Source organism: Rhineura floridana, chromosome 1 (assembly GCF_030035675.1).
Source record: "Rhineura floridana isolate rRhiFlo1 chromosome 1, rRhiFlo1.hap2, whole genome shotgun sequence".
NCBI classification, from domain to species: Eukaryota; Metazoa; Chordata; class Lepidosauria; order Squamata; family Rhineuridae; genus Rhineura; species Rhineura floridana.
This window is the reverse complement of record NC_084480.1, coordinates 5,565,590-5,580,170: the sequence shown is the minus strand read 5'-3', so window position 1 is coordinate 5,580,170 and position 14,581 is coordinate 5,565,590. Positions and strand designations below refer to the sequence as shown.

The window sequence follows — 14,581 nt, the reverse complement described above, 5'->3', positions numbered from 1 at the left end:
TCTCACTCTGCCGCTTGTGTTTATATCTCTGCTAAGAAATAGGACCATGAAACTTAGTTCCTATTTCATTTTATATTTTTAAAATACCAAACAGGAGTTACATTCCAGAGATCATGGAGTAGGCAAGGGCAGCTTGAGGAGGGAATACAGCGCTGAGGAGGGCAGCTATCAAACAGGCTGAGCACCAGGGCTGGCCCCAGACGGGCCCTCAGCAGCAGTGGCAGTACTGCCAGCACCACTGGGGGTTTAAATAAGTCTGGCTGTGTCAGCAGATTAGCATGCTATGCATGCATACCAACACCAAGATGGGGGGGCGTGTTGACGCCCCTGCTGCCATCTTGGGTGTTGGGAAGCATGAGCGCACAGCATGCTGCCATGGCACTGCAGGGAGTTGCAAGGCTAGCCTGGGCCGGTGGTGGGGATGTCGCCTGCCATTCTGCAATCCATGCCATCATTAGATCACAGGGTGCATGCTCCATGACCCAATCCTAGCATGGATAACAGAGTGGGAGCTACACCCACCCAGCCCCAACAGCAGGACCCCCTCTCAGAGCCAGGCACCCTTGGCCAGTGCCCAACCTGGCTGCTCACTGGCACCGGGCCTGTTGAGCCCTATATAGTAGTAGCAGCTGCGGCAACTCTCTGTTGCTAGTCTTGCCTTTGCTTGAAGGTGTCTCTTCAAATAAAGGGCACCTACCCACTCCAGTAGTCTTCTCCTCTGATGGAGCAGGGGAGACTCTGGTCTCATTGGGCCTTCTGTGATATGAGTCCTCCAAGACCAAGAATGGCTATGTGACCTTCCTTGGGCCACAGGGGTGCTAGCCTCAACTTCATCTCCTTGAAAAAGGGGACTGTGACTCCAGGGTTATGACACTGTCCTGCTCTGCTTGGCTTCCCGGGAAAATGTCAGTTTTCTTGACTGTTCAATAAATTCCATTTTGCACTAACAAGTGATAGCTCCTCCGAGGCACACTATCTTTCTCCTATATATGACAATAAGGTTTTTTTTAAAAACAATAACGGGACTGATCCAGCCAGAACTAAGCACGTTTAAGTGTCTTTCATTTCAGTGGAAGTGTTCAGCACTCTCCCCACTTGAAATGAGCGGGCCTTCAAAGCACTTAGCTTTGGGTGGGTTGCGGTCACCGGGTTTAGAGCTCATGGAAGCAAGATAATAAATCACTTTGTTTTTATGAGCTAAATCTGGGGACCAAACTACAGTGATATGAGAAAATTCTCATTGAAGCGCACAATACAAAATCCTGAATCAGTAAACCTTTGAAGTCCGTTATTTGATCTAAATGATATTTTTCTTTTCCTGGGGTTGGGATTTGGATCAGGGAGCGGTGATCCAATCTTTTTCTCCTGTGCCAATTCAGATGGGGAAGAGGGTTCCCCCACCTTGGGCCATGGTTCTATCCCAAACAGGGCATACTCGAGGCTGTTTTTAGCAAAAGACGAAATAAGGTGACAGGCCCAGTCACAGATCTCCCGCAACAAACACAGCACCATCGCACATCGACTGCCTTAGTCCTAAATGGTACGGGATACTTTTAATTGTTAAAATTGTGGCTTCATCATTCTCTGAGTTGTCTTGAGCTCTTTGGAGGAAAGGCGGAAGAAGCATATTTTTAAATGAATAAATACATCAATGACTCTCAGCCACACGCATATGAACTATTTTCCACTGAAAAAGAATTGCATTGGTGTTGTTGTTCAGGAATAGGAAACTGTTCATTTGGACAGCTTATGTCTGGGCTTTCCACTTTAAAATAGCCCTCAAGATGACTATCATCCATAGAACATGCACACACAAACCCATGAACCAAGAGTCACAAATCCATTTGGGCCCTTGGACACATCTGCAAACCAGAGAAACTGTTGTGGGCACCGCACAGACATTGCAACCTATTGGCTGCTTACAGTGCTTTTTTGAAGCCAAATTTCAGCAGTGGCAGAGGACCCTGTAGGCATCAGGAAATGCCCCTATGAATCTACAGGCACCATGTTAGCAACCTCTGTCATAAACAGTTAAAAGAATTACCCCGCCCCCATGGAAGATGCGCTAGACAATTAAAACATCAGAGTCATTACTAAAATGAGTCAAGAGTCATTACTAATAAAAGATGGCTCATTCTTAGATAGAAGTCACGACTTGGTTCTATAGCCAACAAGCAATGAGGGTGCATTTGTGAACCAGCCCTAATTCACAACGGTGCCTGAAGCATTTTGCTGGTCTGCCACCCCAGAAAGGCCTGCTGCTTTACAATCCATTTAGACAGGCTCCCCCCCCCCCCAATTTACACTTTCCTGCTCCTTTGCTTTGAAGGACCATGAACTTTATCAGGCTACTATCTGGCCAGGCATATATAACCCAATGCTGAGATTGGCTTTGAATGCTTGCATCTCAAGAAAAGCAACAATTGCCTCCAACATTTTGAACATTTGGCCCAATGCATTGCTGTGTGTATGTGTGCACTGGGGGCCAACACACATGAAACATTTTTTTTTTTAATCCAAAAGATCTGCCAAGTTTCTTATGACCCGGTGCGTGCTGCAACAGGGAATTTAGAGAGAGAAACATCCACAAATTCAAGCTCTGTGTAAACTTTCAACCCATAAAAGAGTCAAGAAACAAAGAAATCAGATAAAAAAGGGGGGCAGAGAATCCACCTTGATAATTTATTAAATTAAAATATTACATGTGTTTATATTTAAAGATCCAATCAAGTTTAAGGTAGTATTTATGAAGCAGAACCCAAAAAGTTGGGGGGGGGGAGGGTGATTGTTTTTACAGATCCATTTCTTACAAAGTGCATGGGGGGCAGGCAACATCAATCGGTGAAACAGCAATGGCACACTGCGCAGGAGCCACTACAGGACTCACCACAGGAAGAGCCATCCTTCACAAGAATCATTACTCTGGGGCCATTCTGACACCATCCAGCAACACACAAAGCATAAATCTTAGAAAGAGCCTTTCCCTTCACACTCTAGTCTCCCTGGCTGGTGCTTTCAACTACAACAGTTCAAATGTAAATGGACAGCACCAAGAGACTTCTTTGGCTAGTTTAAGTTTTGATTCTCTTCTACTGTTTCAGTAGGTGGAAAAATAATTTCCATCTACAACCGCTGATTTTGCTCCTTTGCTATTTGACAGCCATTGATTCTTCCTCGCCCTTCCCTCCAAGGCCATAAATGTTTTTAATAACTTCCATTTTATAACGCCTTGTGACAAAATACCTTCCACTTGCATTGGCTGCTGAAGACCGTTTGCACAATTCTACCAAGAAATACAGCAGAGGGGTCTGCATAGGAAGATTACACGTTTGCTTTCTGGAGGCGAGTGCCAGCTGAATTAAAGGATGTGCATGAAAACCAGTCACTATAACGAACATGCACACGCTAAACAGTGTAAGTGTGGCATTGTCCATATTTCCTTACTAAGTTGCATTCACCAATCAACATCTTGGAGGTTATCCTTACTGGGAGGTTATGCAGACTAACTGGACAATGTACACAATTCCTCGCTCATATTGCTAATATGTGCACAATGGTGGGGGATTTATGCACATTCTCCATTTAATCCAACATTAACCCACTATCCGTACCCCAAAATGACAGCCACCTGACTCCATGTAATTGTAATTGGCGTGGTTGGCCCACCTCTGCAAATGACTCCTTGCATCCTTTTATTACAATTTTTTAAAAAGTGCCTCAGAGACATGTTTCCCCCCCCCCATGGATAATTTTTAGCCGTTATGAATAGAGTTTTAAAAGTTGAACCCTTGACAATGGTCCTTTCAAAAGACACAGATGACCAAGGTACAGTTTGACACAAAAATCAACAGCGCTAATCCAACCTGTTTATCAAGAGCTTTATCGAAAATCCTAGATTCAATATTTAAAGAGGCTAGGTACTGGCACGGACTAAGAACTGGAGACAAATAAAATCACTCTGACAGAGAGCTCTGGAATGTAAATCTGAAGTCACCTTTTAAGCTTGAAAGTGGTATCTTTAAAAGGCAAGCAGGGTGGCAAACAGAAGAAGGCCAGAAATTAAAAATAAAGCTTCTTGGATTCGTTCCTGAAGATTAGACTGTCTAAAAAAAAGGAAGCTTAGAAAGGAATCCTGTTGTTTTACGTTATATTTGCTTTTGGGCAGCTCCTATTTTAGGATGAATTCCTATGCTCAAATGACAGAACCATGAAAAAGGTCACAATCTGAGCTGGTGGGCAGCAATTTGCTGCCCTAAGATGATGCTGGCTAATCAACGCTAGAGGCCATGATGAGGCAGAAACATCAGCCAGAAGGAGAGAGGGCCAACAGTCAAGGAATCAAATGATCACTGAGTTACACTGGGAAAGGCCCTGAACCTGCAATATATGTAATTACAGTTCAGTATTTCCTACTTTCATCTGTTCATCCATTAATATAGCGCACAATTGATCCTTGGTCAGCTGGAGAACTTTGGCCTCACTGCAATTTTGCAAAAAACAAAACAAAACAAAAATAAATCCAAAAGATGCTAGAACTTGTGCTACTGCCCACAGAAGCTCTGGGAAATGCTACCATGTGATCTGTTGGAGGGCACTGAGCCCGCCCTCCATTGGTGGTCCTAAGGAATGAATAATGGATGTCCTACCTTGTCAAAACAATCGCTTCCTAGCCCACCTCTGGCACATAAGCAAATGGGCAAGGCTAAAGTTAGGAGAAGAACCAGCATGACAGAACTGGTGGGTTCCCACCCTCTCCTCTAGCAGCCCACCCAAAAAGGGACACAAGTCTTCCTCTTGCTCTGCCTTTGTAATGTGAGAAGCTGGGCTTCTAGGAATTCATGCCAGTGGCTACTGTTCTGCTGAAATATGCACACTGCAGAAAGGGATTGCTGATCCTGCAATCTGCAGTCCTTCCCCCCCCCAATTCCACATGTTTCTTTAAATCACCGAGCAGGCAGCTTAGGGGGAGCACCTTTTAAAACAAACTGGAATACATATGTGGCGTGAATAATTAAAGCTGGGAGGAGGAATGTACGTTACAAGTGGCAATAATTACTGATTTGCCTTTACTTACAACACCAAGGAATGGGCAGAAGGTCAAAAAATAAAAATAAGAGAAAACATTCTATGAGCTGGTCTCACCCTATAATGCTTTTTGTATGGGGTGTGGAGAAAATTTAGCAGCTTAGGTTTTTAGGATGACCAATTTTGTTAAGATAGCTAAGCAGTAAGGGCATACTCTCTCAGCAGATATCCTATATCAAATATACCCTTTAAAAAAAGATTCATTAACAGAGAAATGTCCATTAGTGTTGACAGCTGCAGCAGAATATCCACGAAAAAACAGTTAAATGGTACCACACAGAATCTGATAGAAGGTTCTGGAAATTCATTAGCTGCATGTATGATAGCACCCTCAATGTTAACAGGCAACTTGGAAAATGATAAAGTTGGAACGTGCTTTTGTGTGTGAACAAGCGACAAAGCTCTAGCCAACTGGTTTTCACAGATAAAAAGGAAAAAAGTCAATAATGAAATACTAATCCCTTCCACAATGGCCTGACACTGGGGAGAGAGAAAAGAGCCCAGAAATGCTTTGCTTACATTCCGGTCAGCCTGTTCAAAAGGATGCTTTTAAAACATGATTTGGAACATGGACAGGGAAACTATCATGTTAATTGTTTTTCTAAGGGGAAGTTAAGAAACAATCATTCGTCAATCAAATAATTTAAAAGCAATATTCTGACATGTAAACATGCCCATGTTAGAAAGAGAAAGAAGGTCCTTGGATCCACTGGAAAGGCTGCAAGCACTGGGGCCATTAAATGAAAAAGATTTCCTCCAGAATCCGGCTCTCCTCTAGCTCAGCCACCCCATTCTTGTCACCGGAAGGGCTCCGACTGCAACCAGGCTTCCTCCAGCCTCTGCTCTGGGGCACATGCACTGCGCTGGGGCCATGACTTTCTCTGCAGTGATGCTGAAGTCTCGGGCTCACTGCTTCCACCAGGTCAAAGAGAGAAGACTCGTATCTAGAGAGAGAGAGAGAGCTCATTACATTGCAGCGCACTGGGCCTGGTATGCAGGTTTGGCTTCTGCAGGCTTCTGTAAAGGGCCCACAACACAGTAAGGGACCCACTGATGAGAGCCCCTTGGACATGGAGCAGCAAGAAGCTAGACTCAGTGAGGGTGGAGGCATGGAAGGTCTCCTCCTCAAGGCCCCCCGCCAAATCCTTGAGCTGACACTGCAGAGCACAAATAATTTGTGATCCTGAACAGTGGAAGTTCCATGTAAAGATCCCTGCTTGGATTCACAGGCTCAGGAGCTGGCAAGCCCAATGGGCTGTTGTTGTTGTTAATATATTATTATTATTATTATTATTATTATTATTATTTCCATTTAGGTACTATAAACCGCCCAGAGAGCTTCGGCTATGGGGCGGTATATAAATACAATAAATAAATAAATAAATAAATTTATAGACCGCTTACTATCTAAAAGATCTCAAAGCAGTTTACAACAGAACACACAAGGTACAATAAAAAACATATCAAATTAATTTACAAAGCAAAATACAGAAACAATATCCATATACAGAAACAGAAACAGGAATGAAACCTTAATCTTTAAACAACTAGTTTAAATAGTCTCAGACCTTCAAGGAAAATACGGCTGTGTTACCAATACAAAGCCAGGGCTAAAGGGAGTCGCAAAAAGCTTTATTACATATTTGAAATTTTCTGCTAGAGAATTATGAGATGCTGAATATATATTTAAAGGTTTTAGGTTAATCATATTTAAAATAATAATAATAATAAATAATAATAATAAAATTTTATTGGTTAGTCGCCTATCTGTCCGAATTCACGGACACTCTAGGCGACTTAAAACAGCATGATAAAATACAATATACAATCTAAAAACGCAATCATCAGTTAATCTAACATCAAAACATCAATTAATTAATATATCAAAAAGCTAATCCACCCCAAAATTCTTGTAGGCCTGCCTGAATAACCAGGTCTTTAGAGCTCGGCAAAAACCCATCAGGGAGGCGGCATGTCGAAGGTCATAAGGGAGAGAATTCCAGAGGGTGGGGGCCACCACCGAGAACGCCCTCTCCCTGGTCCGCACCAGCCTAGCTGTACTGTATGTCAATAATGATTTCAAAGTTTACCATTTTCAAAGGAAATACCAAAACATCAGAATTACAACTCAAGGCATTAAAATTATAACTATTTTAAAAGTGTTTTCAGGATCATCAACAGCTTTCCTATGAATGTCAACCCAGATGCATAGTTTTACCCTATTGGCCTGCACTCTCTTGCCATTCTGTAAAAGGTAGACTACCCCATAGGTCTTCTGAATGGAACCTAGTCCCTGCTCAGTATGGTCTACAGTGCACTAACTGGCAAGGGGTCGCCAGGGTTTCTCTCTCAGCCCTACCTGGAGATGATGTGCAGCTGCACGTGCTCCAGCACCGAGCTATGTCCCTTCCCCAACCAGTGAGATCACGCAGTCTGTCACCCAAATATATCCTATCAATTCCATGCGAGGCACGATGAACCCTTTCAGCCACTCAGTTCTCCTGTCTAACTTGCTCAAAACATTACTGCCTCCACCAGGGCTTAGTTGGGACTCTGAGATGCAAGAGGACTTATTGCACCCATACAACCATGAGGGTTAGAAGTTTGCTTCTTGAAATATAAAAAAACTGCCAAACTGTATGCCCTGTGATCATTGTGCGAGTGTTTTCCATGCATATATGGCTCTTTCAACCTGAACTGAAACACAACCGCATTGACAGTCGCAATATATCACAAAAGGGGGACCCACATTCACTGAAGTTATGACAAAGGAAACGGCAGTAAAGTGGCTAGGAAGAGGCACAGCATCAGATTCTGTCCACACTCACATGAAACCCCAGAACTATTCTACAGCCTTTGTCAATCTGTTGCTCTCCAGACATTTTACACTACAATTCCCATCAGCCGCAGTTACAGAACACAGTGCAGTCTGCGTGGCCGCCCCATGCAGTTTTCTCTAGCACAAAGCTGTTAGTCCGGAAGCATCCTTTGACTTGAAGATTAGGTTTTGTGTGTGAGAGAGAAATGTCTAGCTAGCATGCCATAACTGGGTTTCGGCAGCAAACCGTATTGGAGTTAATTTCTGCTTTAAGTTTATCTAAGTGTTACAGCATTTCTGCTATCGGGAAAATTAAATGATTTGGCAGATTACAAGAGCAGCAAATGCAGCAAAGATTATTTAAAAGAACAGGCATTGGAAATCGGTCTATTTGACACCAGGGCTCTATATGCAAGAAAGCAAACTCGCTCTGCTCAAGCTGCCTTATCTGATGGAGAGAGTGCTCCTTTTGGCTATTTAGAGGTGAATCCGCTGATAATACAGTTTGTCCTGCCTTGTTGAGGTGCCATCAGACAGTGTTTGGCTGCAGGCAGGGCTTGAACCTCACAAAGCCAATGTTTCTCCATGTTTATTTCTAAGAAAATATTTAAAGGGAAACTGCTAAAGTGCTCTGGCCCTAAAATGGATGTTCCTCAAAATAAAACTGACCATATATTGAATGTACCTAGCTAGGTGGCATTGTTAACACCTGCTTGTGAGGTAGCATCATGCTTCCAAAAGAGACTAAGCTGTGTATTTTCTAGCCCAAGCCTCTGACTTAGGACAGGCTATCCTACCCCAAAAGCCCTGGGCGGTGGCATTTCATCCACAGACAACTCCAATCAAGAACTGCCAAGATCTTTCTTAGAGGCCCCTCTTTGGGGGTCCCTCGCCTCCTGAAGTGAGGCAGCGGCAGACAGCCTTTTCAGTTGTGGTGCTCATCTCTGGAGTGCTCCCCCCAGGGAGCAGGGTGCTGACCTTTTTTTAATCGCCCAGTCCTTTTAAGATGGGGAGCTATATATTGCTGTAGTCTGGATTCCTGCATTTTAAAAACGTGCTGCTACTACTAGGTATTTTTAATGTACTTTTTATTCATTTGTATCCCGCCCTTTGTCCCAGCAGGAGCCCAGGGCGGCAAACATTTAATAAACTTTCAGTTTTGTAAGCCACTCTCAAAGTCTTACCTTAAATAGCAGCATAGACACATGCTAAGTACACTGTCCCGTCCAGCGCCGGAAGGACGAGGCTGAGCGTGGGTGCAAGTAAATCTCATTTTATTAGAGTAATGGATACATCAAAGGCATTGCGCTTCACAGAAAACCCTGCGCTAACTCACTAGAATCCCTAACTACACTCTAGACATGCTCTGCAGCGTGTGAAGGAAGTTGACTCAATGACTCCCCACTGTAAGCCTTCAAGTCAATTATGACTTAAGAACATAAGAACATAAGAAGAGCCTGCTGGATCAGGCCAGTGGCCCATCTAGTCCAGCATCCTGTTCTCACAGTGGCCAACCAGGTGCCTGGGGGAAGCCCGCAAGCAGGACCCGAGTGCAAGAACACTCTCCCCTCCTGAGGCTTCCGGAAACTGGTTTTCAGAAGCATGCTGCCTCTGACTAGGGTGGCAGAGCACAGCCATCACGGCTAGTAGCCATTGATAGCCCTGTCCTCCATGAATTTGTCTAATCTTCTTTTAAAGCCATCCAAGCTGGTGGCCATTACTGCATCTTGTGGGAGCAAATTCCATAGTTTAACTATGTGCTGAGTAAAGAAGTACTTCCTTTTGTCTGTCCTGAATCTTCCAACGTTCAGCTTCTTTGAATGTCCACGAGTTCTAGTATTCTGAGAGAGGGAGAAGAACTTTTCTCTATCCACTTACTCAATGCCATGCATAATTTTATACACTTCTATCATGTCTCCTCTGACCCGCCTTTTCTCTAAACTAAAAAGCCCCAAATGCTGCAACCTTTCCTCATAAGGGAGTCGCTCCATCCCCTTGATCATTCTGGTTGCCCTCTTCTGAACCTTTTCCAACTCTATAATATCCTTTTTGAGATGAGGCGACCAGAACTGTACACAGTATTCCAAATGCGGCCGCACCATAGATTTATACAACGGCATTATGATATCGCCTGTTTTATTTTCAATACCTTTCCTAATTATCCCTAGCATGGAATTTGCCTTTTTCACAGCTGCTGCACACTGGGTCGACATTTTCATTGTGCTGTCCACTACAACCCCGAGGTCTCTCTCCTGGTCGGTCACCGCCAGTTCAGACCCCATGAGCGTATATGTGAAATTAAGATTTTTTGCTCCAATATGCATAATTTTACACTTGTTTATATTGAATTGCATTTGCCATTTTTCCGCCCATTCACTCAGTTTGGAGAGATCTTTTTGGAGCTCTTCGCAATCCCTTTTTGTTTTAACAACCCTGAACAATTTAGTGTCGTCAGCAAACTTGGCCACTTCACTGCTCACTCCTAATTCTAGGTCATTAATGAACAAGTTGAAAAGTACAGGTCCCAATACCGATCCTTGAGAGACTCCACTTTCTACAGCCCTCCATTGGGAGAACTGTCCGTTTAGTCCTACTCTCTGCTTTCTGCTTCTTAACCAATTCCTTATCCACAAGAGGACCTCTCCTCTTATTCCATGACTGCTAAGCTTCCTCAGAAGCCTTTGGTGAGGTACCTTGTCAAACGCTTTTTGAAAGTCTAAGTACACTATGTCCACTGGATCACCTCTATCTATATGCTTGTTGACACTCTGAAAGAATTCTAATAGGTTACTGAGACAGGACTTTCCCTTGCAGAAGCCATGCTGGCTCTGCTTCAGCAAGGCTTGTTCTTCTATGTGCTTAGTTAATCTAGCTTTAATAATACTTTCTACCAGTTTTCCAGGGACAGAAGTTAAGCTAACTGGCCTGTAATTTCCGGGATCCCCTCTGGATCCCTTTTTGAAGATTGGCGTTACATTTGCCACTTTCCAGTCCTCAGGCACGGAGGAGGACCCGAGGGACAAGTTACATATTTTAGTTAGCAGATCAGCAATTTCACATTTGAGTTCTTTGAGAACTCTCAGGTGGATGCCATCCGGGCCCGGTGATTTGTCAGTTTTTATATTGTCCATTAAGCCTAGAACTTCCTCTCTCGTTACCACTATTTGTCTCAGTTCCTCAGAATCCCTTCCTGCAAATGTTAGCTCAGGTTCAGGGATCTGCCCTATATCTTCCACTGTGAAGACAGATGCAAAGAATTCATTTAGCTTCTCTGCAATCTCCTTATCGTTCTTTAGTACACCTTTGACTCCCTTATCATCCAAGGGTCCAATCACCTCCCTAGATGGTCTCCTGCTTTGAATGTATTTATAGCATTTTTTGTTGTTGGTTTTTATGTTCTTAGCAATGTGCTCCTCAAATTCTTTTTTAGCATCCCTTATTGTCTTCTTGCATTTCTTTTGCCAGAGTTTGTGTTCTTTTTTATTTTCTTCATTCGGACAAGACTTCCATTTTCTGAAGGAAGACTTTTTGCCTCTAAGAGCTTCCTTGACTTTGCTCGTTAACCATGCTGGCATCTTCTTGGCCCTGGCGGTACCTTTTCTGATCTGCGGTATGCACTCCAGTTGAGCTTCTAATAGAGTGTTTTTAAACAACTTCCAAGCATTTTCGAGTGATGTGACCCTCTGGACTTTGTTTTTCAGCTTTCTTTTTACCAATCCCCTCATTTTTGTGAAGTTTCCTCTTCTGAAGTCAAATGTGACCGTGTTGGATTTTCTTGGCAATTGGCCAGTTACATGTATGTTTAATTTAATAGCACTGTGGTCACTGCTCCCAATCGGTTCAACAACACTTACATCTCGCACCAGGTCCCGGTCCCCACTGAGGATTAAGTCCAGGGTTGCCGTCCCTCTGGTCGGTTCCATGACCAACTGGTCTAGGGAATAGTCATTTAGAATATCTAGAAACTTTGCTTCTTTGTCATGACTGGAACACATATGCGGCCAGTCTATGTCCGGGTAGTTGAAGTCACCCATTACTACCACATTTCCTAGTTTGGATGCTTCCTCAATTTCATATCTCATCTCAAGGTCTCCCTGAGCATTTTGATCAGGGGGACGATAGATCGTTCCCAGTATTAAGTCCCTCCTGGGGCATGGTATCACCACCCACAACGATTCTGTGGAGGAGTCTGCCTCTTTTGGGGTTTTGAGCTTGCTGGATCCAATGCCTTCTTTCACGTATAGAGCGACTGTGCCACCAATACATCCTTCCCTGTCCTTCCGATATAGTTTATATCCAGGGATAACCGTATCCCACTGGTTTTCTCCATTCCACCAGGTCTCCGTTATGCTCACTATATCAATGCTCTCCTCTAAAACCAAGCACTCCAGTTCTCCCATCTTGGTTCGCAGGCTCCTAGCATTAGCGTACAGGCACTTGTAAGCAGTGTCTCTCTTCAAGTGTCTTTGGCACTTGTGGTTAGGCCTGTGGTAATTTTGCTCTTCTGAATTTATATCCTGTGCCCCTGCTCTCACAATGCCTACTTCTAGGCCTACCCCTTTTAAAATTTCATCATTTCTTTGGTTTTTATCCCAGGGGGGAGGTTTATTCCGAACCGGACCTTCCTCAGCTCCTGTCGGGTTTCCCCCCCTCAGTCAGTTTAAAAGCTGCTCTGCTACCTTTTTAATTTTAATTGCCAGCAGTCTGGTTCCATTCTGGTTCAAGTGGAGCCCGTCTGGGCTCCTTGTGCAAAATAGGGTGGGAGAAGAAGGTGGAGAAAGGGAACGGGTCAAGAAGGTGGGAGAAACCACAACCTTCTCCCATACAGTCAGCGCAGAGCTCTGAAATGCCCGGGGGGGGGGATCCACTCGTCCATGAGGAGGAACGTGGGAAGATTCAGGACAGACAAAAGGTAGGACTTCTTTTGCACAGCACATAGTTGAACTATATAATCCACTCCCACAAGGCGTAGTGATAGCCGCAAGCTTGGGTGGCTTTAAAAGAAGGATCAGACAAATTCATGGAGGACGAGGTTATTATTAGTCACTTTTTTTCAAACTGAAAATGCATTTACAACCATGATGGCTGTGCACTACCTCAGAGGCACTCAATCCCAGCAGCTGGGAAACACAAGTGAGGAGAGTGCTGTCATGCTTACGTCCTGCTTGCAGGCTTCCATCATCACCACCACCTACCCATCCTTCACCCTGAGGTCCCAGGGTGGATCAAAACAGTTTTAAAATGCCTCATTAAAAACAGTTAAACACAACTTAAAATCACATCACAGAAAATAGGGTGGGTCCTAAAAATATACAACTCAGGTGTCAAAGGCCAGGGTAAAGAGGTACATCTTCAGCATTTGCCAAAAGCTATATAGTGAAGTTGCCTTACACACCCCTGTGGGGAGCGAGTTCCACAATTTAACGGCTGCCACAGAGAATGCCCTCTCCTGGGTCCACCACCACCCCTGAGGGTGGCGGACGCGCTCCTTTTCTAGAGGAGGCATCTGGTTGGCCATTGTCAGAACAGAACATTGGACTAGATGGGCCTTTGGCCTGGACCGTCACCCCCTCACACACTTGATATCATTGGGTGCATGAAGCACCTAGATAGCCTTCTGTCCCTCGAGCAAGCACACAGGCAATTCATTCAAATCTACTGGACAAATTACTAGCCAGCCTGAGGAGTGCATCATCATCCCCAGGCAGCATATTTAACTCTCAGATCTTCTAACAGGAAATGTTTTCCCTAATGTTAAATCTGGACCTACCTTCATGCAGTTTGAAGCCATTGCTTCTCATCCTCCCTTCATCAAAGAGGGAAAATAAGAGCTGCCTTCTTTCTGACGTCCTCTGAAGTACGGGAAAACTATTCATCAGACAGCACTGCCTGTACTGCAATTTCAGCTCACTTGGATTTTGTTGGAAGAGACAGGCCAACAACCATTTGACTCTCTGTAACTCGAGGGCAGACAATGGATGGCCCACAGGCTGCATATGCAAGCCAATGTCTTTCACTCGGAAATGTTGACAGTCCTTGCACCCTGGATGACCTGCAGTTAAGTTGTCACACAGCATGGCACTGGAGGTCATGTGGGTAAAGCTGGTGGTGGTGGGGATTTCAACATACAGTCCATGCGTTGCTAAACTTTGTAGCTCATGCCATTGAAACCTGCAAAATGTGGGGAGCTGTTTCCCACCCAAAACTCCATAAGCAATGCCATAGAACAGGTGAGGTTGGGGCAAGCACCCACACAACCAGCAGCCCCCTCCAAACTAGTACACCTTTATGGGCACTTTTCACATGCTTCCTCCCCGCCAAAATCCACATTGCCTCTTCTATGTCCACAAGATTGGTAACAGCAGCGGCCAGATTGGTAACAGGGACCAGACGGTTCGAACATATAAAACTGATTCTGGCCCGTTTGCATTGGCTGCCTGTGTGTTTCCAAGCTCAATTCAAGGTGCTGGTTTTAACCTATAAAGCCTTACACGGCTTGGGACCACAATACCTGATGGAACGCCTCTCCCAATACGAACCCACCCGTACACTACGCTCAACATCCAAGGCCCTCCTCCAGGTGCCTACTCCGCGGGAAGCTGGGAGTCTGGCAACAAGGGAAAGGGCCTTCTCAGTGGTGGCCCCCAAATTATGGAAAGATCTTACCAACAAGGTGCA

The 14,581-nt window shown here is 44.4% G+C and overlaps 1 protein-coding gene across 3 annotated transcripts in view; it reads right to left on the bottom strand.

The window, feature by feature from the left end:
- Window positions 1–2,660: 2,660 nt before the first annotated feature.
- The window catches only part of KIAA1328 (KIAA1328 ortholog), a 266,429-nt gene continuing 254,508 nt past the window's right edge, over window positions 2,661–14,581 (bottom strand). For all 3 annotated transcript variants that reach the window (XM_061613400.1, XM_061613404.1, XM_061613395.1), the window contains one exon: window positions 2,661–6,029. In XM_061613400.1, the coding sequence (XP_061469384.1) occupies window positions 5,822–6,029 (208 nt within the window). In that variant the 3' untranslated portion in view covers window positions 2,661–5,821. The remainder of the gene's footprint in view (window positions 6,030–14,581) is intronic.